The sequence below is a fragment of the Mycetomoellerius zeteki genome, unplaced genomic scaffold (genome assembly GCF_001594055.1).
Source record: "Mycetomoellerius zeteki isolate Tzet28-1 unplaced genomic scaffold, Tzet1.0 scaffold89, whole genome shotgun sequence".
Lineage (NCBI taxonomy): Eukaryota > Metazoa > Arthropoda > Insecta > Hymenoptera > Formicidae > Mycetomoellerius > Mycetomoellerius zeteki.
The window spans coordinates 108064-133290 of NW_017257924.1; the positions used below are offsets into that span (position 1 = coordinate 108064).

The following is a 25227-nucleotide window of genomic DNA, read 5'->3' on the forward strand; positions in this document are numbered from 1 at the left end:
AGATTTATCAGATTTTCAAAACATCAATCTGTAACATGTGGAACAAACGAGTAAAAAAAAGGGAAAAGCAATCGTTTCACAGGATTCGCACCGCGCGGTGCGGCGTCACTGCACATTGGCTTAGACGTTTTATTTTTTTATTCGAAAACTACAGCGAATATCTCAAAATGTTATAAGACTTTTTTGTTCCCCTTGATCCCTTCCATGCCCCCAATTTGGTTCGTACATCATTTCTGAGACACCCTGTATGATTGGGCTCTTTGGTTAACTACACCATGTTGTCATGTCGAAATTCAGGTTTTAGTAAATATTAGGACCTGTATTCAGAACGCTCTCTTACAACGATATTAACGCGCTAACTTACTATACTTTACGTCACGCATATTATAAAATTTCAAAGATAAAAGCGCGTTCTGAATATGGGCCTAGGTGTATAACTAAGTTCCCATCGTTAATTATCAAAATTCTTTTATTAATACAAAAGAAACAATACAGTGGTTTTAATCAAAACATTTGCCGTTTGCATTTATCATCTTTTGCCATCTTTCAGGTAGCATACGAATACCACGGCGAAAGAATGTCTCATCTTTTGATGCGATGAAATCGTCGAATCATTTCTTGACTTCTGCTCTTGTAAGTGTGTTTTGGAGACGATGTGCTGCATCAATCAAAATAAGTGATAATCAGACGGCGCAATGTCTGAAGAGTATGCTGGGTGGGAAAGGATTTCCCATTGAAGATGATACAGTGTTTATTTGACTTTATGAACAACATGAGCCCTCGCATTGTTGTGGAGCAAAATGATCTCGTCGTTTCAAGGCAATTCGTTTCTCTTCAATTGCTTGAATTCAAACGTTCAAAAAATTGATTCAAAAATCGTTTGAGTCAAACAATTCAAAAGAAGCGACCGGCAGTTGTTTCAAAATGATGCAAAGTCAATTTGTTCCACGACAATGTAAGGCCTCATGTTGCTTATAAAGTCAAACAAGCGCTGTATGATCTTGAATGGGAAATCTTTCCCCACCCAACGTATTCTCCGGACATCGCGCCGTCTGATTATTTCTCATTCCGATCGATGCAGCACAGCGTCTCCAAAACGTATTATCAAAATGAAGCAGAAAAAATGGATTCTATATGTTATAGTTGTACATCCATTAACATTCGTGGGTCATCGAAGTAGCAGTTCCCGATTGCAGAGGTTCAGCACCGTTGAATGGGATACAAAATTGGATGGATTGCTTAGAAAAATAAGGAAATTAATTCCCAAATGAGGAGGAAAGAGTTTTCTTTCCATTATAATTTTGTGCGACGACATGAAAAAAATATTAGGGCTCTCCAAGATTCGAACCAAGGCCTGGTCTCCTCCATATTGGTAGACTTCCGTCCTTGCCACCGATCCCTGACTTTGATAGTTTTTCTGTTGTGCCTATTTCCTTTAAATTTCTTATACAGGGTGTTTCTTAAAAACCGCCCACTAAGCACATAGCGCTATTCCTGATAAAAAATTGAGTCGATAAGTATTAGGAAATTTTTTTCTACAGTGCTTAATGAAGCAGTTATTATCGAGTAAAGATAATCCAATCGACGCCGTGCTTTAAACGGACGTGCGATTATCTTTACTCGATAATAACTGCTTCATTAAGCACTGTAGAAAAAAATTTCCTAATACTTATCGACTCAATTTTTTATCAGGAATAGCGCTATGTGCTTAGTGGGCGGTTTTTAAGAAACACCCTGTATATATGTATATATAAATACACATAATGAGGAATTTATGTATAATTATATATGAATTAGACAGCATTATATAAAATTATATATAATTATGTAATGAATATACATAATTATATATTTTTTACATAATTTTATATACTGATATGAGTACGTATAAAAAATGTTTACTTTATATATGTTATACTATTCTATTTCGCGGTTTATACCACATCTTCTCTATTATATATAACAGACACTTGGTGTTCTAACTTTTACATAAAGAATTCTAGTCCAAACAATGCAACAATCCGTGCAACAATTATGCATCAATGTTCGTACATTTCAGTGCGCGAGCACGCACGTAAATAAAATGTCAAGCACGTTCTTACACGCTTGCACGTGCTTTCGCGCACACTTGCGAATAAGAGGTGCGTTTGCGTGTTCGCTTCTCTCTGGAGAAAGCGTCGAATGCTTATGGTGCGTCCTGCGTATATTCGTATATCAGGTATGCTGAATGCGAAGGAGAGCTGTGTTTACGGGAATTGTACCAAGAGCGCATACCGTGACATGCGTACACGTGCTGTCCCAAAGGCGTGGCAATCTTGCCCGCATCACTAATTTCACACAACTTTGCTTATATCCCTTCAGTTTCTTTCCTTTATTGTAATTCCATTTCACAAAAAATGTCACGCGGGACAATGCCTAAAAAACAAATTAATTTAATAATTAAAACGCTTAATGTTTTGTTTTATATTATATAGTACACCCAGTTAACAAAATTACCACAATATAAATTTATACCAAAATTTTGCAAAACTTCAAGCACGAGATACTATTAAAGTCGATCGGCTATGGGCACATTTTTATGACTATCAATAGAATCCTAGAGGTCCAGGAATAATTGAAGAACAATAACATTATCGATAATCGTTACAAAAATTTGCGATTTCTAACATAAATATTTAAATAATACATTATTAAATTCATGATTTTTCATTGTATAAATGCTGCATAAATAAATACACATACTTTTAATGCTACAATATCTGAAATTATTATTGCTGAAAAATTACAATTTTTTCTTTACAGTTATCATCTGTAATTAATAATTAAACTCGAATGATAACATTAAAATCACAGTTTTAAATATAAATCGAGTATTATTAAGTTTTAAACATATATGTATACATGTCTACGAAACTAATAAATCATGAAATTAGTATATACTAGGGTCACTACACCAGTCAATGAACAAATAAGAAATTCACAATGTAAACAGTGAATTATAGTGCGTGTATAAAAGAGAAAAGACAACAAATCACTCAAAGATAATAGCTGGTTGTTTAATCTTTAAAAATATCATAAGTTAGCTTCACACACACAAAAAATAAGACAAAAACGATAGTTTTAATTAAAAAAGTGAAAAAACACAATAAACATTAATGAATGACCGATAAGTTTCAATTAATGACCGATGCGTACTAGTAAATGACCAGTATACAAGTTTTCCTTTTAAAAGAAAATACGTAGATTTCAATAAATATATATTTGGATTCAATAAAAATGTCTATTGAATAACTGGATTCTCTATATAATTATATTTATATATTTTTATTTAAATATAATTATAGCAATAATAATAATACGTTTATTATTGATCAATCTTCAAAATATATATTTTTATAATTCTAGACTTGAATAAAAGCGTAATCATAAATTTTATAATAAATCATTTGCGTATATTTTCTCCTGTAACAGACACCCTAGCTTTTGATAATATTTCAATATTTCTGAAACTGATTTTAGGATATCTTTTCAAAAATAAATTCATTCATTTTCTACCAGGCCTATTATTTACAAATGGATCTTTTCGATTACTTTTTTCTAGAAAAAATTGCACTGCATCTTGCACATCACTTGTATACATTGGAAATCCCGACTTTGCTTTGTTAATTATCTAAGTTTTAATTCGTTCTTCTTCTTTTGAATAAAAAACAGACGAAAGTCCCATTTTTCTCTCAATAGATATAATACATTTTCATGTATCTTATTAAAAAGTGTACCTTTTGGTATTTTATACTGCTGTGATGCTTTATTTATACTCATTCCATCACACATACACTGTTAATAGCAACTTGTAACGTTTCTTTTGAATAAGAAAAGTAGTATTTTCTTTTTCCTTTATTTTTCTCAGAACTTGATATACTTAAAGATTGTTTGAAAATAAAAATAAATTCTAAAAGTATAAAAAGAAATGGAAATGAATTTATTATTTTGTCCTCATTCATTTATATATTAAAGCAATTTTTTAATTCGCCACTTTATATGTGATAAAAATAGCTTTATAACAATAATGATTAACATTTTTCAAAAGTACTAATATAAAATAAGAATTGTGAGAAGACTAATATTTATTTAGATACTCTCTAAATCTGAATCAATGGATAGTGATTACTCAGTGGCATACTTAACACTGGATAATCAGTGAAGTTCAACTAAAAAGACAGAAAATTTGAGCACCATAAACTTAAAATACTAATATATTTGCACGTTAATTTCAATCTTCCAATACCATATTTATTAAATTTATGCACTAAAACAGAGTTAATTAAATCACATAATAAAGGTTAGCAAGGTTAGAGATCATACATTTCATTCACTGATTACCAGTAGCATACTTGGCACTGATATTCATTGATATTCACAGTGATTATTCACTGATTCACAGATTTAGAGAATACATGAAAAATGTCAAAATACGAATATCTAACCTCCAATCTGTTGACGATTGTTGGCGATATTTATTAATTAATAACTTGTTAACTATTGCGAAAATTGCAAAATGATAGAGGACTTTTCGACTCACAATCAGTTTGGCCGCTCTACCAGCACATGAAATATTTGGCGGTCATTCTGGGGCATATGTTATATATTTACTTATCTACTTTACGATAAAGTCTTTACCTATTTACCTATCTACTTTATCTATCTGCATTATTTATCTATCTATCTATCTATATTATCTATCCTTTTATGTTGCACCTTTTCTGCACTTTCTACATCTTTTCTGTATCTCTTTCTGCACCTCTTCTGCACTTATTTTCTACACTTTTTCTACACCTCTTATGCCCTTTTCTACACCTTTTCCATATCTCTCCCGCATCTATCATGTATCTTTTCTGCATTTTTTTCCTCATTTCTCTCATATCCCTCTCGTACTAATTTCGCATTTCTTCTGCACCTCTTCGCACCATTTCCGCTACTCTTTTACACCTTTTCCACATCTTTTCCGCACCACTTCTATACCTCTTTCGCATTTCTTCTGCATCTCTTCGCACATCTTCCGCAACTCCTCTGCACCTCTTCTGCATCTTTTCCGTACAACTTCCGCACCACTTCGTCGGCACTTCCACATCTCTTCCGCACTTTCTCGCATCTTATCTGTCTGCGTACATTATTTATTTACATATTTACTTATTTACGTTATCTATTAACCTGTCGATGTCATCTATCCACTTGTCGATGTTATCTATCCATCATCCAATTGTTGTGTTATATATTTATCTATCTACGTTATTTATTTAGTTACTTATGGTATTTATTATCTACCTATGTCATCTATCTACTCATACTATGTTATCAATTCACTTTCCCACACTTTTGACACCTTTCCCGCACCCTTTCCACACTTTTTCATATTTTTTCTATGTGCACAACAAATATGAAAAAGTTGCATTAAACATGTCGTTATGTTCAAAATGTGCGGTAGCACTTCGCGTTAATTACCGCCCAAATAATCATTAAAAAGTGAGTGCCACAGTGAGACAAATATTGTACTTTACTTACTAGAAAGGCTATATATTATACTTTACTTACTAGAAAGATCATAACTTCTTTTATTGATTTATTTTTATTATTATCTTTAAGTGATTTATTACCTTAAAGTTATTTTTATTATTATCTTTATCGTTATTATTATAATATTATCTTTTAAATATGAAATGTATTATTACTAATAACAAAAACTTATTCAAAAATTCGTGAAATCCACCAAAAAAGTGTAAAAAGGTGTCAAAGTATAAAAAAAAGACGTCAAGTACATTTTGTAAAGAAAAAACCAAAGATAATATCCAAAGATATAATAATATAAAAAAAGAAGCGAAATCAAAATAATATTTTAAGTATCTTTATTAAAAAAGTCCCATAGAACACAGTTCTCTGAACGACATAAGTTATAAATATAATTTTAAAAAAGTTATAAATATAATATATGAAAGTTATAAATATAATTAAAAAACAACGATAATGTTGAAGAGATCCATTTACTTTAAACTCTTACTAACGTGCATCTTTGACGTATTTGAATATATATTATTGACATTTTAATCTTTGTTATCATTGTTTGTATATCTATATCACTTTTTATTTATTTATTTAAAACCTGCTAATTAACGGCCAAACAACAAAATGTTAAACATAAATTAAAACATTCAATTATACAGATTATCCGATAATACATCAGATAATCGGATGATATAAAGAACAACAAATATACTTGAAAAATTCTTGTTACAGGCTCAAATAAAATAATTACTTTAATTATAATTTTCGGTTAACAAGCCGAAAAAGGGACAATATGAGTGACAAGTAGTACGGTAGAAAACGTAGCGCGCTGCTGGTTTGCATAAATTTAGGAAATACAGGGTAGAAAATCGATATCTGCATAGAGATTATAGATGGTGGTTGGTAGGCGCCACGTAGCCGCAGCCTCCGTCGCGACGGCGTATGCGCTACATGTCTACGTCCTCCAACACCATTTTCGACCACCCCAAACCGACAGGCCGTCCCTCCCTCTCCCAACTCATTCTCATTGCCGAAAACTCGGTGTGCAACATTCACGTAGCGGATTTCTCGTGGATGTTGGTGCTTCTCCCCTTATCCTCTTCACACACATGCATGCACGCGCACGCGCACGCACACTCACTCACTCACTCACTCACTCACTCACTCACTCTTACTCTCACTCTAAATCCTTCCAATCGCTTCGCTCCTCTCGCATGAACTCTCTCGATTTACCACAACCCTTTCAATTCTCCGCCGAGTCACACACACACACACACACACATCGCGCGCGCGTGCGCGCGCGTGGGTGTGTGTATACTCTCCTCATATACGTACGCTCTTCTTTCCTCTTGTAAGCTCCGGAGAGCGGCGCACCGCACCACACCGTACTCTCTTCTACTCTAGTTTATCCTTGTCTATCCATCCATCGTTCACATTCTCTTTCTTTCACTCCGATTTCCTATCTCTTACTCATGCTATTTGCTTGTCTCAGTCCCTCACAGCGCCCTACACCCGAAGTGAAGTAGTCGATATCGTACTGCGGTCTGTCTCGAAATTAAGAGAAAACGACAAACGCGTCGCGCATGGTCCGACTCGTATATCTCTCGTTATTATCCATCCATGTTCCTTTTATTCCCGGATTTCTTTCTCCAACTTATATTAATGTGCCGCATTATTACGTTTACAAAATGTATATACATATTATGCGATTGAAAAGTCTCAATGAAACCAAGTAATGACGTGTATACGAAGATATAATATATCTTGCTTTTAGCAAAACAATCAAATTAAGTCAATAGCTACACAAAATTATTATATCTTTAGATCACTTACTTTTTCGCTTTACTTTTCGATAATTAGTCAACTTTAAGAGAAATTGTTTTGTAACGTTTGTAATCCTATGTCGCTCGATTCAATCAAAATTCAAAAGGTATTTTTCTCCCTCGTTTCAGCTGAGTATTCTAATTAAATTTAGGAGCAAACGAACGCCCTTCTATCAAAATCAACTCACTGTTTTAGCCGTCGTACTATCTTGAAATAGTAACTCTCTACAATAAATATACTATTAATTTATCATCTTTAAAAGTATTATAGTTTTAAAAAGGAAGAAGAAAACAAAACTATATATTTTTTTATTTCTTGAAATGTAGTCACGTCATCCTATAAACCACATCGTGCCAGTATTTCTACAGAAGATATTTTAGCATTATGTTTTGCTTATTGGCCAATGATCTTTTTTACTTTCATTCATGTTTGTTCACAGACAGACTGTAATTGCATAGACAAATTTAAATGTAATTGAGATAAAATTTTATCTGATGGGCCACTCCAAAAGATATTCCGTCTCATGAATTTGTTGTCGAATGTAGATTTTTTCGCTTACAATTAGAATTTGCATGAGACTCATTCTTCATATGTATTCGGAAATGGGACGAATACGCTGAAAATAGAAAAAGAAGAAGCACTTATGCGCCACTAGTTAATGCCGACCACTCTTCCATTAAATACCGCAACATCGCGAAATTAAAATATTGATCGAATTCTGTCATGAACGAAGATGGGTGAAGAGAAGCAACGATAGCATTAGCAACAATATCACGTCCAGTGGTATCATCGAATGGGAACGATGGGTCATTAGAGAAGAAAATTAATCGAAAGATTCACTATTTATTAAAGATATATCATATCAAAAATAAATAAATTTCATAGATTGTTTTATTATTACGTCTGAATATCTATGTAAAATTTGAACACAATTCTGTCATGAGTTTAAAGTTATTTAATTTTTTTGGTTTTTTTCCTCTTAAAATCGTGTTTTGCAGTACTTATTTGCAAATTTATTAAGGAAATAACATTGCGAATCAAATTTTTTATATGTGCTAATAAAACTATAATAAATATTTATGTTAAAGTTCATTTGAATCGATTTACGTGTTTAAAAGTTATTTACTTAAAACTGCAGCAAAATATAATTATTGCACTGCGTAATTTATAAACCATTTATAAGCCAAATTATTTATTTTGTTTTTTGCAATTGATGTCAGGATGTATTTATAACTAAAGTTTTTTCACTGATATTGACCTTTTTGACTAATTTTTTGGCACTAACTGATATTATACAGCTTTAAGGTTTATAATCGTTTAATGATGAGTGCGCGCGCGCGCGCACGCACGCACATACGATCTTTGCCACGAATTAAATATTAAGCGAGAACCGATTTATTCACCTTACAGTTTGATTTCTATATACATATACTAATATAAAGAAAGTCAAAGAGGAATGCCTATTAACTAATTTCAAATAATCTCTCACCTGGAGTTCCTCCTTACACTGACGTTCTTCTTCTAAACTCATTCGCTTTTCGTGTTTCTTGTAGTATCGCCTTTTGGCAGCTTGTAAGTTGAACCATGTATACGAGAAGGACTTCACGAATGGTAGGAGAGCTTCGATAAATGGATGGAATTCATCCTGCAAGCATATAATATTTATTCTTTTCATAGGATTGTGCATATTCATGTCGTTTATTAAACTTTTGCACCTCACAGTTTGAAATTCGCTTTCAAGCACACATGCAACATTCGACTGTCGATATAAAAACACCGAGTGTTGTAAATAGGGGATATTGATGGAAAAATTGACACAAGAGCAAATGACACAAATGACATCCCAAACTATTAATTCAATTGAGATTAATTTAATACATTGAAATATGTTTGTCAACAGAACAGACAATTTATGTTATTTATCCCGTTATATAATAAAGACAATATGAGATCTATCATCGTTTCTCTTGATGAATATAATCTCTCTCTATAATTCTTTAAAATTTTTAGTTGGCTAAAGTTGATAGAAAAATAAATTATTAAAAGAAATCACTTACTTGTGATTTAAAAAATGTATATCATTTAGTTGGTACGTTTTAAAGAATAATATGCTTCACTTAACATTATTAAAAAAAAAAGTTTAATCAGTAGCAAAGCAAAAATAAATAGCGGAAAAAAATTCAAGTGATAGATAGCAATAACGAAGTTATACGAATTAATAAATATTCAAAAAACTGATTTATATAAACTGAGACTCGTATAGTACAATGATTGAATAAGTTATGAAAATTTACATATAATACTTTTGAGGCTTCTACGGATACTTTCTATATAGAAGCAATGTGTTTCGCGAGTTATCTATGTATTCATATTTATTCTTGGAATGCCAAGTTTCATGAACGTGTTCACTTGAAGTTCACTTCATCAATGCGAGGAACAGTCTGAAACTTATGTATACTTTATAATACGAGACTCCTTTGTAAGAAGGAATTCTTTTTTATCCCTCTTTTATCTTTTTTCTTCATTTGTTTCGTTTAATCATTCGTTTACAAACTTCTTATTTTATTTATAATATTTTCTTATTCGCTTATACTTAATTTATGGTTTCTTTTATTCACGTGTGTATGTTAAATAAAATTTATTACAAATCACTTAATATCAGATATATTAAAGTCTTTGACATTTGATGATGGATACTTAAGGAAATTCTCCAGCTTAAAAAAATGGAGGAAGGTCATGTGATTTTTTTCATCTTAACATGAAAGCACAAAGGATGCAAAATGCCACTGCCATCTTCTAAAAATAAATAATGAATAAAATTTAAGCTATAAAACTATAATATATGTTATTAAAAAAAACATTTTCTAATTTTTTAATTCTCTACAATTTAATTCTTTATAATAAAAATGAAAATGTATATGAAAAATATTAAAGAAAGTTTATTTAGTATTGTTAATAATAGTATTGTTCATAGTAATTATTTAAATTTAATTTAAATATAGATAATGGTAGTGGAAACCACGTTGTCATAATTCCACTAGTGCGACGTCATATTTAAAAAGAATTGATGAACATTTCCCATACAGCACAGAATTTGCAGCAATATCCCTGCAAAATCACTGCGATATTGCTGCAACATGCAATGTTGCAGCAGTGTTGCTGCAATTTTTGTGCAATTTTATGCTGTAGGGGTTCATACTCTTACACGAAAATGATATGGTGAAACTTTATTTTTTTAATTTCAAGATGTTCTCTAAATTTTTTTCTTTTATATTTGTGTGACTTCAAAATTCTTATATTTTGCTTACAATTAAATTACTTTAAAATCCTTCTTCTCATAAGAATTTAAAAATCTATTTTAGAAAATTACAATATTTATAGAAAGCTACGCGGTTAATAAATCTGAAAAAATTTAGGAATCTTACACATTGATTATAAACTTATTCTTATATAGTATTTGTTTAAATTATGTTAACATATGTTGATTAAATTCTTATACGTATTAAAAGACTGGAGAATCTCCTTAATAATAATAATTTAATTCAATATTTCTCTCTCTCTCTAATTTATAATAAAGATTAGAATCTTCTCATTATTGTATATCTTGAATACTACAAACATACTGCTAAAAACACAAACCATCGAGTATTCACAACTGTAGCCGCTGTAACACTACCGTCTGTCCGTCCCTCCTGTCAGCGTCCAGTTATCAGAAACAAGGATCCTCGAGGTAACGATTGCGAAAATCCCAATACTCCTCCACGGCACAGTTGCGAATTGCTCGCAGCTGTCATTAGTACCGATCTATTTTCGAGAAGAAGCGATCGAATTTCCTTATAACTTTAAATCTTCCACGCAATCAGCCGAACACACAAGAATCAACAATCGAAAATCCTTGGAATTCTAAAACTTCTTCGATTCGCGCTCACGCACTCTTCTTCCTCCTCATGTATTTTCCAATTATTTGATAAATATATTTATCTGCACTTTTGACCAAAAGTCTTACACCGTCGAGGAGCCATCTTTGTAAACGCCGTTGCGCGTTCATATATTCTACATTTTCTGTATAATTCGTACAATAATACCGCGCATAACTTTTACTGACCCCATATTTTACTGTTACTGCACATGTAGAGTCATTTTGATATTTGTTAAGCGATCGTCTTCTTGAAGCGACATTTCTAACATTAAAAGCGGGGCAATGTTCCTTTCTCAAACAAAATCCCAAATTGTCATTAATAGAACTCACTTACATTTTCGTTTGAAAGAGCTTTTTTAAACTCACCGTAGTTTAAATTTTAAGACGTCGAAAGCTCCAACAATCTCGTCCGATTCTTAAGATATTTGTGCATGACAAAGCAATGAAAAGGGGGAAAGAAATCGAAGGAGAAGAGTATATCAATAATTCGCGCTCTTTTTCGAAGTCTCATCAGATAACGGATAAACGCTTGTCAAACATGTTCCGTTATCAGACAAGAGGATGAATAAGTAAACAAAGAAAGAACATACGAATGAAATAATGAAAAACAAACTCAACTCTGGGAGATGAGACCGTCGCTCACGGACGGTTTACAAACGTACGATGGACGCATATTTATATGCACATTCATTTGTCTATGTAATGTTATTATTTATTTTCGAAAATTGATGAAAATCAGAAACATAAAACAATCTCATTATTACTGTTGGAATTAAAAGAACGTTAAGGAAGAACACGCGACAAATTTTAGAATATATTTAAGGAAATTACAAGCGAAAAAGCTAAAGGAAACAATTCCAACGCGTCCTCTTATCTTCTTTTTTTCTTTTTTTTCATTTCATCTATCTCTTTTTCATTACTCTAAGTTACTCCTTAAGCGAGAAAATTCATGCCAAAAATCGACGAACAGCCAAGCGGAAAGAAGCGCAAAGTGAATCACTCCCGGAAAACGATGGTCACACGGAAAACGTACCATTGTCAGGTACGAACGATTTGCGAACTCAAATTAGAGTCCTTCACCTTCTCCTCCTTCTCTTCCGCCACCACCGTTTTCTCCTCCTCCTTCTTCTCCTTCTTCTCTTCTGTCTTTACTCGCGCAATATTGCGTGGCGCAAACTTGTTCAAAAAAATTCACGAATCACAATTGACATTCCAATATATCGGGTTAACATAATTTTTCAGGTTGTAGAAATCATAGTAACAAAAAATTCAAATTCTCTGCCTAAACGTAATAAATAAACAGCAAATGATATATAATATAACGAGATCGCGAAAATCGTTTGCACAATGTCTCTATGGTAAATAACGCGTTGAGAATATCGATTCGATGGGAAAGCGTACGACAAAAATGAAAAGATCGGCATGAAAAATATAACAACGAACAATCGATGAAACCGAACGTACATACAATTAACACATTGATATGTCCACTCAGATTCAAATAGTAAGAATCCGTATCGGTCGAGCATCTGACGCTATATGAAGCGCATGGTATAGTTTTCTCATATTCTTTCGAGAAGTACGTTGCACTGCGCCATTTCGGCGTTAAAGTATCACGACGAAGCGTAACTGGATGAATAAGTTTTAAGATGCCTTAGTTTTGATACGACAACGTCTAGTTGGAGATAACGAAATGACTGCCGAAATAACTTCTTTTTTTAAGCTCGAATCAACACTTCGGCTAACATTGAAAATAAATTAATCGCAATTATGTGGGAGAAATTTCGAATTTCGTGAACTCGTACGCGACTCGTACTAAGTCTCGCCGTTGGCGGAACGGCGAATGCAACGTCGGTCGTCGCGACGACACTGAGACGCCGGTCGTCGAGACGCGGACGGTACCGCGCGCTCGGCAGCCAGGTACGGTATCCTAAACAGTTATTAATAGCCCCTGTCCTAGCTTACTAGATTTGCCCTCGAAATGATGCGACGCGATGCAACGTGACATCAAGCAATTCTGTATTCCTGTTGATAATCATCCCTCTTTTTCCCTTTTACTTTAAAATGTTTTATCAAACAATGAGATTCAGCTGATTCGTTAAATTTCAGAGAAATTTGTATTTCAATATATATATCCATGACTCCGACATGTTAAGTTTGAGATAAGGAAAACACCAAATCATATTAAATTGATAGTGTATGTATATGTATACACACGCATACAAAACGTACACGCGCACACGTGTGTGTGCATGTGTGCGTGTATACTTATATGTATGTATAAACGTATATAATGATATGTATGTATATAAACGTATAAAATTTATGTCGCTCAAATTAATCATGATACGCAGAGGTTGTAATTGGAGATAAACCGACAAGAACTTATACGTGTGTACACTGAAAAAAATGTTTGGTTAAAAATAAACAAACCAAAAAATTCTGATTAAATCAGATGATTCAATCAGAATTCTGATTATCTCATCTAGAATGTTAGTAGATCTAACCAGAAAATTTTCTTCGAGTTAATTTAGGATAATCGGAATTCTGATTGATATAATTAGAATCTTTTGGTTTGTCCATTTTTTATCAAACGTTTTTCTCAGTACAAATATAATGCAGGATAGGAGTAATCGGTCAAATAAATAAGGTGACGGAACACCAAAGCACACGCGTTCAAAGCATACTCGCATAATCATTTTACGATGATTTTCTTTGATGTAAGAAATTATAGATATTACCTAAAAACATTACCAGTGTTAACTAACAACGATCTTGCTATTGATATTTGAAAACTATTGATTAGTGAAGCAAATGCGGGAAACTTTAACAAACGCACATGCACGAAATAGCAAAATCGAATTATTTTTATACGATCAGTAAACATAAATGAAACATTTCGAAAATTTAAGCACCTGTCCGACGGAAGGAGCTTGTAGGTAAGTCGAAATATCCGGTTCCACCATGCAGCTTCTCAGAGTGTCCGGGATGAACATGAGTAGACTGAACGTTGTTTGAACTCTTCAGGCTGGAATTAATTCAACTTTGCCGCCGATGTTTGACTCCGCGTTTTAACACCCAAATTCAATGATGGTTACCATAAAGAAAAGAAACTTACAATTAGTTTGTAAGTAAACTTACAATTAGTTTGTTAGTGCACTAATTGTCCAAACTAAGTCTGGAATGAAGCACAAAATTTGAATTTTTCTGTTTTCGATGATCCGTTATCGTCCGAATGACAGGTATCGCGCTTTTCTCAATGTATAGTTGTACGATTGCTGTCGCGAGTTGTCAAAGGTGAAGCACGTGGATCGAAAAAACTTTCTTCTCTCACGAGATATCGAGGAAGTTCCGGATGATACAGTGATGGTGGTGCAGTCGTACTCAGTTCTCAAGCTCTGCAAGAATCCGCTGTCTTTGACGATTCGGTCACTATCTCCCGCGCTCTCGAGAAATATTTCCGCAGGACTGTCGTTCTCGGCACAGACGGGTTTGCCGTTAGCGATGGTATTACGGATGCTGTTGACACTACTAAACTGTCGTTTGTCGGGTGGTGACGAGACGCCGCACCCAAGTACACGCATCCTACCTAACCACAGCAGCCACAAATTACAAACTTTTCAATTTCGGGCTTAGCTTCTCTCTCTCTCTTTCTCTCTCACACACACACACACACACACACACACACATACACACACACACACACACACACATACACACACACACACACACACACACATCTTACCAACTATCACCTCTTCTTTTTTCAATGCCTTTCTTCTTTCTGAAAATACCTAGCAAGGATGTTCTTTAAATTCCTCTCTTTTTGGATTTTTCTCTCTCTCTCTCTCTCTCTCTCGATTTTTTATTATTTTCTCTTTTCTGTCTCTCTTTATTTCTCTTTATCTTTAATGATTTGCACTTCTCGTTTTCTCTTTCCACTTCTTTTTCTTTACTGTGTAATTTTAATATTGTCTCTGCAATCAAGTTGACGAATACGATGACGATGCAACGAAAATAATGATGAAAAGTTCTTAATGCTTCGATTCGTTTTAGCTCCCCTATGTCCAAAGACGCCGAGCTTCAGACTACGTCGACCCGAAACCGTGAACACTGCATCGACGACGGCGTCGGCGTCGGCGTCGGCGTCGGCATTGGCGTTGGCGTCGACATTGGCGTTGGTATTGGAAACGTCGGCAGTGTCGGTGGCGTCGGCGTAAAAAGCCAGCAGCATCGGCTCGATGTCAGAGTACAGTTCGCTACGAGATGTAGATAATTCAAAAGAAGTAAAAATATATTAATCAAATGAAATAAAAATGAATAAATAGTTAATAGTATGAGAATGTATAGAGAGAGTGTATGGAAATGTAATAGGAAAATGAGTAATAAAAATCAACTTTGAAGTTTACATTTGAGTCAGGAATATCAATGTTATTAAACAGAAATATTTAACTTCGCGCGATGCAAAAAAAGTATTCTTCAAAAAAATAGAGAGAAATCTAGAGATATAGCGCGATTTCAATAAAAAAAGAACAAAGTAAGAAATGTTAACAACTAAATAAAAAAAAAACATTTTGAAGTACTAATTTTATATGCATTTTATCAATGTTCCTATATAATATTTTGTAAATGTCACAAAATATTATCTAACAATAATATAATGTTTCCTAACATTTAAATAATGTAAAAATGTTTTAATATTTTTCCAAACATTTTATAAATACAGCACAAAACGAAAAAGTAATTAAATGTTGAAATGTGAAGAATATTTTTTTGAACATTAAATGTTCATTTTTCCATATTGATTGTTGATGTTGCTGTCACGTTACAACAACATTAAACAAATTAACATTAAAGTTACTCTGGAACAATACCGCTATTAGATGAACGCGGCAAAGTAATATTTCTTAAAAATAAAAATTATATAGAATGGAATAAAAGACGCAATATTATAAGGTTTTTTAACTGTATTATATAAAATAAAAGTATTTTTAAGAGGAGCTTAAAGCTTCAAGATGAATTAAATGAAATATACTTTGAACATACTACCGTTTAATTTTGAACAAAAAAATAATTCGGGAATCTCTCTAATATAATATTCTTGGAAGTTTATATGATATTGAATAAATGTTTAATCAATATTTTTAAATATTGTATTGCAACATCTGCAAGAGATTATTTCAACGGACCGTTTCTGCAATGTTTTTTCGACGTTAAATCTATATGTATGTCGCAATGTATAATTCAACGTTTCAAGATATTGATTCAATATTAACACAACATTTGTAACATTATTAACATATTTCTTACATTATATCAATATTATATCGAAATCTTCAAATCAATGTCAAAATCTGTTCATAAAGTTGCCTCTACATAATTCACAAATCGCAAAACATATAGTTTGCAAATACAAACGCAGAATGAAAATTTGCATTTGTTTTTTCATTGCGTGCGATTAGTTTTCATCTGCGTATATCTTGCATGCGGTGATCATCATAAGTAGTGCCAAAACACACGTGTCTCCAGATTCTGCGTCAGTATTTGCGAACTACATTTTGCGATTTAAAAATTATACAGAGGCACCTTAATGATCCCGACTAGAAATTGGCCCGACATATCAAAGCATGCCTTAAGATTAACCCGGGTAATCTTAAGGCATGCCTTGTTAAGGCCATCCCGATTAGGTCCTTATCATTACAAAGTCGGGCCTAACCATAGTACAGCTGAAAGTAAAGAATTTAATCAAATCCTGATGAGGACTTGATATACATGCCTTATCGGAAAATAGTAATTACCAACGCAAATTTTCATAGGGTTATATAAGTAGGCCCTGATCAGGACATGTAGTGCTGCCCCGACTAGAAATTGGCTCGATATACAGGGTGTTTCCAAATTAAATGGCAAAACTTCGGGAGCGTGTAGAGGAGTAAAAAACTAAAAAAAAAAGTCCTATAGACATATGCTCGTTTTTGCTCCGTTTCAGAGAAATCGAAAAAAAATGTTTACATTTCTTGCCATATCTAGCACCGACATATTTGATTACATTTTCCACTTTCTGTTATGATATATATCATAATGACCTGATCGGGTATCTTAAGGCGTGCCTTGTTAAGGCCATCCCGATTAGGTCCTCATCATTACAAAGTCGGGCTAATCACAGTACAGCTGAAAGTAAATAATTTAATCAGGACTGTTTGATGAGGACTTGATATACCATGGTACATGCTTTATTGGCAATATATAATATTTAAAAAATATATATTTAAATATATAAATAAAATAAAAAATAAATTTAAAAAATAAAAAATAATTAATAAAAAGAAATTAAATAAATAGTTGTTTTCTTAAAAATTCGTTGGAGCAAGATTGCAAATGAAGTAAAGAACAAGTAATTTAGACGATATCAGATAACGTAATAACATATTTGTGTATATTATCGTATATAATAATCTAATTTCACAAATTCTTAAGTTTACATACGGTGAATTAACCATTGAACAAATCAAAAGAATAGACATGGTATTGTTCGGGGATGTATCGCCTTGGTTCATATTTAGAGGAATGATTGGATTTTTTGAGGATCAAACTTGTAATATATATATAAATTCCGCCAAATATAAATTCCGTTTTATGGCAGGTGTAATTAAGGATACCCTTGACGATTCAGTCACGCATATCTTCGTAGAAGATGGTAAGACAAGTGCTATAATAAAAAAACCTGAAAGCACGTAAGCAAACATCTAATGTAAAAATTGTTAGATATGATTGGATCGAAGAATGTTTCGAAAAAAAAAACCAATTGTGTAACATCACTGATTACCTCATTGATTAATAAAAATGTGTATTGCTAAAATATGGCTTTATTTCCCCTTCTTATTTGTGTCTAAAATTATTAAGATTCTAAAAAAAAAACATTAACATCTTTAAGTAATCTCTTGCTCTTAATTCCTCTAGGCTGATCGTCCGAGCATACAAACTCAACCGTTCTCACTTTGGAAATTATTCTACTTTCAGCTTATCCGAAGGAATAATATTCGCAATTGTATATAAATGAAGCAGGGAACATATCTGCTACAATTTTCAATGAGTTTATCAAATATCTAGATAAATCAATGTTACATACAATGTTTAATACACTCGTCAACAAAATTATCGCAACATAAATTTATACTAAAATTTTGTATAACTTCAAGTAAATATAACCTCGTAAAAAATCGTATTTAAAAGTTTTTCCCGAGGAGGTAACCACTCAAAAAGTATAATAGCTGTACACCTGTACTTTGGACTTCAAGACTTCACTGGACTTCACTGGAATTCATCGGACTTCATCAGAATTCATGAATTCATCGAACTTCTTTTGATTTCATCGGACTTCACCGGAATTCATCGGACTTCATTGGAATTCATGAATTCATTGGACTTTGCTGGACTTCATCGGACTTCAGCAAAATTCACCGGACTTCTGACAGATTGTTCATCGGAATTCAAGAGAAGTTACCCCCGCGGTTTTTTCTTATTCTCAAGGGTTAAAATTTGTACTTCAAGAAGTTTTCGATTAAATTCATTTTGACTTCCACTCACTATCTTTACTAAAGTAAAGATGTATTACATCTCCAAAAAATTGTATAGTTTGACGCACTCTATGGGGTACAATAAATTTTTTTCGCAAATGTCATGATACTCATCGTAAAGGGATTTTTTCTAGCAAATTGAAAAAATAAAGCTTTGTACGATTTTTTTATTGCGACGTATCAATTAAATTCCTCGAAGTCTGCTCGATCTGTAATAACCGAACATAGATTGCAGCAGAACCACGACTTCGATTGGAACAATATTCAAATTCCAGATGAGGAACCATGTTATAATAAACGCTTGATTTCAGAGATATTGAATATTAAAAAGCAAAAAAATAGTCTTAATCTCCAAACCGACACAGAGGGCCTTCACAAGTCATGCACCTATTTTAAACAAAATATGACTTTGCAGTACCACAATGATCTTTCTCTCAGTCAGTGTTAGTGATCTTCTCTCTGTCATGCTATTTATACATTTTTAATTTTAATTATCGACTAACAAGGGAAGTTTCACAACTGTCCGGAACCAATTTGATTCTCCATGAAATATGTTGTTAAACACGAAAATCTAAGAGAGAGACACGTATTTTTTTATACGTGCGCTAACTCATATTTAAGGGGTGAAACACCCCTTTGAAAAAAAATGGTATTTCTATTTCGAGCCGAATATCGTCGGAAGTATAAAAGATGGAAAAAAAATTTTTAAACAAAAGTTGTACTGTTTCAAGAGTACTTCAATGTTGCGAAGAAAAAAAATATTTTTAATTTTTTTTAACAATTGTTAATAAAAAAATTAAAAAAATTTTTTTTACATTAAGAGTCCTTTATGCTTGTTTAATTTTATTTTCTATAATTAGACTGTTCATTTTGATTATTTTGCATATGATAGAAAAAAAAACAAAAGTGATGCCGATATACCTAAGCTCACTAAAAAGTACAGAGTTATCTAAAAGGTGACCAAATTGTTTTCATAAGATACATGTTTAATTGGTTTTAATCGAAAACACGTTTTAATGGGATTCTATCGGTTTTAATTTGGAATTTATTTTTATCGTCTCAATGAGATTTAATCATTTCTTTTATACGCGTTTAAAACTCATTGAACGTATATGCTACGAAAACCAATAGTATCCTATTGAATTCGATCGAAGCAATTTTCCGATTAAAACCCATTGAACGTGTATGTTACGAAAACCGATAGTATCCTATTGAATTCGATCGAAGCAATTTTGCGATTAAAACTCATTGAACGTGTATGCTACGAAAAGTATCTTATATACTGTGTGTTTCATTTTAATTGCCCCAGGCAAATATTTCGAAAAATACGGAAGATATGAAAAAATGTTTCAGACAAAAATTGTATTTTTGAGGGCGACATAAGATGGTGTCATTAATTTGACCTTGAATAATTGTTTGAAGGTCATATAAAGGTCACTTTTAATTTCTTAAATGGAACCCCCTATTTTTCATTATATTTTCTTATAGCTTATCTCAAGAGCTTTCCAAAACACTGCAATAAAGTTATTTTTCATTGAGTACTTTTCGAGTTATAAAGGCTCGAAGGTTACAGTACCACCAGTATTAGTATTACGCAAGGTGCCCGACCGACGGCTAAAACCTCTTGAATGTTGTTTAGAATTATGTCCTCGATAATATTTGTCAAGATCAAGGCCATTGGAGATTATTCCTCTTATTTTCATTTTTACGAAAAAATGAATTTTTAGTACAGAGTTCAAGATACAGAAAGTGAATAATACAATATAATGAAACGCAGCTCTAATAGCATTTGCATTAAGAGGTTATGTCCCGATATTCATTGTCAATAGACAGGGCTGGGCATGTATTTGAAATACTTTTATTTGAAAAACAGTATTGGTAAGACAAATATAGTTTGTATTTTGTGTTTGTTTGGAGTACATGAAAATATCTTGTATTTTGTATTTCATGGAAGCATATAAAAGTATTTTGTATTTTGTGTTTCAATATTAATAACAAAAGATTGAAAGTATTTTGTATTTTGTATTTCAAATACTAACATTGACACAATCAATCTTATTTCCAATTACATAAAGTACAAAATTTTTCAACCTTTTGATTTTAAATACAAAAATACGTAATACTTTTATGTGATTCGTTGAAATAAAAAATACAAAATACGCTTATATTGCAAATAGTGTGTTTTAAATAAAAGTATTTCAAATACATACCAGCCCTGTCAATAGATATCGAAAACCTGTAATTGCGTCACGTACAGTCGATTACTAAAAAGTTGCAACACTTTTTTTTCGGTGGGTTTCGGAATGCAGCTTGCTCACCGAGCGATTGGTTCTTATTCATGGACCCACAAATAAGAACCAACCGCTTGGTGAATAGGCTATATGAAGCAAACAAAATGACAAATGCGATTGGTCAATTCCGATGGACTAACCGACCAGTTAAGTTAACTGAGCTTGGTGACAGTGGCTCTCAATGTATATCGGGACACGGCCAGGAACGAGTTTGAAATTCTCTATAATTCTCCAAATATTTTTCAAAAATCACCAGAGTTTCGACATGTCGCAAACTTGTAATAAAAGTCTTTGTAGGCTATAAAAAAATCTCCAAATCTAGCGACAAAGTCGCTAAATTGGCAACACTGCTTTGGCCTCACCTTGCAAAACTTCTAGAAATGATGTAATACTACTTCCGTTGCGCAAGAAAAGTTGGATTGAGTTCAACTTTTGTCGCGTGGTGGAAATTATATATCTCTTATGGTTCCTGCACATTGGACGCGGAAACGCTTGCCGCACGCAAAATGTGACGCGGTAGTCAATAAGTTCACAGCTCCTAACATGTTCATTGGTTATCGCGTCGCATTTTGCCGCGCAGTATTCAGTACTACGACCGCTCACTGAGCGCTCAGTAGTGCAGCGTAGTACTGAATGCACCAAATTATTGTTAAGGAGCTTACAGACCAGAGCGGCGCAGCGGTGAGCGACGAGCGGTAGCCCAATGAGAGCCACGCTTTTGCGTGACATCATTAGTGAAGCATGACTTTTATTGGGCTACCGCTCGCCGCTCACCGCTACACCGCTCTGGTCTGTAGGCTCCTTTAGTGCGACAACTTCCGCCACGCGTTCTGTGTGCAGGAGCCAGAAAACACACTTTAGCGGAATTGATGGAATGAAACCATGAGCAATCATGAACGTTCCGCAGTTCCGCATATCCACAGTTCCGCATCCCATGGAAGCGCATTCTGAGACTTTAGTATGGACACGAATCACATCTACTTTCGACAATACGATTTTATCGATAGTGTCAGAAAATGTATGTCGTCACGTAGTTCCCAAACTGAAAATGGATGTACTGGCGGTAGTGTATAGGCCGGCATGGCGGGCCTCTCTCAGGTTTCTCTCTGGTACAGCTACAAACCATATAGACTGGTATAGACTATAAATGCGTGGTATGTACGTGTATACATATGTCTAGATGAATTAGATAAACTGTTAAATGATAATTAATATGTGGAAGAAATGTATATTTTAAATTATGATTTCAATGGAGATTAGGAATGCACTTGCATTATCCGCATCAATTTGTACTGTTTTACAGTTTCTAGCTGGCATGTAAGTAATTAAAACATGACGTCGACATAGCTTACTAAAACCTCGATAGATACTAAACATTGAGTTTTTATTTATTTAAAAATTTATTACCGTAATTTATATTTTTTGTTTAAAAATGCGTTTAACTTTGTATTATTTATCAATCTACCATTAATATTTTGTATTTGTATGTTTTGAATTACGAACTATTCATACATATTTTTTATTTCATATAATTATTTTATTTACCGAATTAAATATTATTTTATTTAGTTTTTATTTAATATAATTGTCGTAGTCGCATATTTTGTTGGATTCTTAATCCATAATGATATTCTGGTTCTTTTCTGGACATGATGGGTCATTCATGTCTCAAAACACAAAACATTTAAAACACAAGTGAGTTAAGGAAAAAAATAATAGGCTTGTTCTTTTTGGCTGAACTTTTTGCACCAGTTTCTTCCTTTTCTCTCCAGGAGGAAAGAGCATGAAATGACGTCAGCAATGCCTTATATCTCCTAAACATCAAACTTTTTTAAAGAAAAATGTAAAGATCATTATTTTTAGCCAAATGCTCTTAAAGAAACACACAGGACACAAATGACCCAATTATATGTATTAATACTAATACTTTTATTAGATCTTACAAGATATTTTATTTCATTACCATATAATTAACCCTTACCATATAAGGCCGGGTCATTAGTGACCGAGCGATTCCTGTTCGTGCAAGTTTTTTTTGAGTTTTTCTGTAATTATAAATTATACTACATTTTATTATTTTCCAAAATGAAGTTTCAATAGCATTGTTCATTTTGTCTCTCGGGAGCTGCTCGGGGTCGCTCCAAACGAACCCAGTGTACTTGAAATGTAAGATTTACACTATGTATGACATCCATCATACGACATCTGATATTCATTTGAATGATGAATATTGGAATACTATTGTTTATTCTAGAAAGTTGAAAGTTATGTTGATGAATTTTTAGAGACTTTTTAAATCATTCTGAATAGATGAAAAAAAACGGACGGATTCTAGTGACCCATGTTTGGATGAATGAGACACCAAATTATACCTTGTATTGTAAGGATTAAACTGTTGGATTTGAATGGTAGACAAATCAAATAAAATAAATAAATTTTACAGATTGGTGTGTAAAAAATATATTAGAAATGGTTCAACTGGAGATAGTTCGGGATTGGCCTTTGTGACATGTTTTATGTCGTATGTATCATATAATTAAGCAATATTTGCCAATATATATTTGTCAGTATAAATAGTTAATTTAGAATTATATTTTTATCATTACAGTTGTAGTTTGTGGCTAAGATATGGAATACTTACTGGAGATTCGTTTATTATATTTGTAAATATATTTGGAACAATATTACAAATATGTTATATATCAATTTATATCTTGTACAACGTCAAAAGATCGACTACTATTAAACAGTTTACAATAGCGATTTGTTTGATTTCGCTTGTATATATGTACAGTATTTTTCAAAAAAACAGAGTTTTGGCTGAGAAACATGTAGGATTTCTTAGTTGCAGCTTAACTATATTATTCTTTGCATCACCATTAATATCACTTGTAAGTATGAAATAATATTTTTTTATTTGTATTCACAAAATAATAAATCTCATTTAGTAAAATATTATTGATGGAAAATATGTATATTTTTTTAAATATGATGCTAAGGAGTAAGGTTAATAAAGCCGTTTTTGTGAACTCTTGTGAACTTTTGTGAACAATATTCATAGTCAGATCTCTCTCTCTCTTATATTCAAGACCATCTTAAGTACGGTCTTAAGAAGTCATGAACCAATCAGAGAGTCGTATTAGCGTCTTAAGACATTACTTAAGTCTTGAAATAAGAACGAATTATGATACTGCCCTGTGATATCTAAGCCCTTTTCATGACTAATAAGTGAATTAATAAAATATTTTCGTTCATTATACTGCTCTGCTATCATATTAACGTCATTTTAGACTATTGTCCTCCAAGATGAATACAGCTCATTGTGAAAAAATGAATTATTACACTTAACATATGGGTACTCATATGTAATGATGCGATTTTCAGTTGCAAAAAAAAACTTGAAAAAAAAAACAAAAACCAAAAATAATCAATGAAAAAATAAACAAATCTACAATAAAATCGAAAATATTTTATTAATTCGTTTATTAGTTATAAAAAGGACTTACATATCATATAGTGCTATATCTAGACTAATAATTATTTAAGACTTCATGGATCGAGTTTTTTCTCATAATAATTATAATAATTATAATAAATATGTTTCACATTCCTAGTGATCATACAATACAAAAAAATTATCTAGTGGAAATCTGTAGAGAGCACAAAAACCTTATTCACTCTCCTCCTTTACAATATAACTGTTTATGTATTATATTCACAATGTAACTGTATATAATAATAAATAACTACAAATTTGTTATAGGCACATGTGATTAGAATGAAAAACACAGACAGTTTACCGTTTCCAGTAATAATGTCCTCTATGGTAGTATCTTGCCAATGGTTTGCATACGGATGTCTGCTCAGTGACCAATTTATACAAATACCAAATTTTATGGGTTGTATTTTGTCAGCTTTTCAACTTTCCTTGTTTTTGATTTACCCAAGTAAACGAACAGATCAAGCTTACTTTATATGAGAACATTAATTGTATCTTTTGTTCTGTGGATTAATTAGATTGATTAATGATGTATAAGAAATACTACATATATTATAAGTCAAT

General features: G+C 32.6%; 3 protein-coding genes across 5 annotated transcripts in view; 1 reads left to right on the forward strand and 2 right to left on the reverse strand.

The window, feature by feature from the left end:
• NfI (Nuclear factor I) overlaps positions 1–14483 on the reverse strand; it is an 88384-nt gene extending 73901 nt beyond the window's left edge. The window contains exons 1-3 of one of the 3 annotated variants that reach the window (XM_018459941.1): positions 14441–14483; positions 14215–14327; positions 8870–9025 (exon numbers count right to left, since the gene is read on the reverse strand). In XM_018459941.1, coding sequence (XP_018315443.1) covers positions 8870–9025; positions 14215–14295 — 237 coding nt within the window. In that variant the 5' untranslated portion in view covers positions 14296–14327; positions 14441–14483. Of the gene's footprint in view, positions 1–8869; positions 9026–11019; positions 11299–12332; positions 12476–12767; positions 12847–14214; positions 14328–14440 lie in introns of those variants that run through there. The other 2 variants (XM_018459942.1, XM_018459943.1) reach the window with 2 other exon arrangements.
• Positions 14484–14511: 28 nt separating this feature from the next.
• On the reverse strand, positions 14512–14949 carry LOC108730324 (uncharacterized). The gene has a single exon (XM_018459944.1). The coding sequence runs from the start codon at positions 14881–14883 to the stop codon at positions 14524–14526; it is 360 nt and encodes a 119-aa protein (XP_018315446.1). The 5' UTR covers positions 14884–14949; the 3' UTR covers positions 14512–14523.
• Positions 14950–22299: 7350 nt separating this feature from the next.
• slv (saliva) lies at positions 22300–25157 on the forward strand. Its single transcript, XM_018459903.1, has 4 exons — positions 22300–22481; positions 23608–23685; positions 23773–24055; positions 24928–25157. Exons 1-4 carry the CDS (start codon positions 22405–22407, stop codon positions 25141–25143), a joined length of 654 nt encoding a protein of 217 aa, XP_018315405.1. The 5' UTR covers positions 22300–22404; the 3' UTR covers positions 25144–25157.
• The last annotated feature ends 70 nt before the right edge of the window (positions 25158–25227 follow it).

Coding starts and splice junctions, on each gene's coding strand:
- LOC108730324 (XM_018459944.1), bottom strand. CDS start 14,883: ATGCGTGTACTTGGGTGCGGCGTCTCGTCACCACCCGACAAACGACAG.
- slv (XM_018459903.1), top strand. CDS start 22,405: ATGATTTCAATGGAGATTAGGAATGCACTTGCATTATCCGCATCAATT. Junction 22,482..23,607: donor TTACAGTTTCTAGCTGGCAT/GTAAGTAATTAA, acceptor TAAATTTTACAG/ATTGGTGTGTAAAAAATATA. Junction 23,686..23,772: donor TTTGTGACATGTTTTATGTC/GTATGTATCATA, acceptor TTATCATTACAG/TTGTAGTTTGTGGCTAAGAT.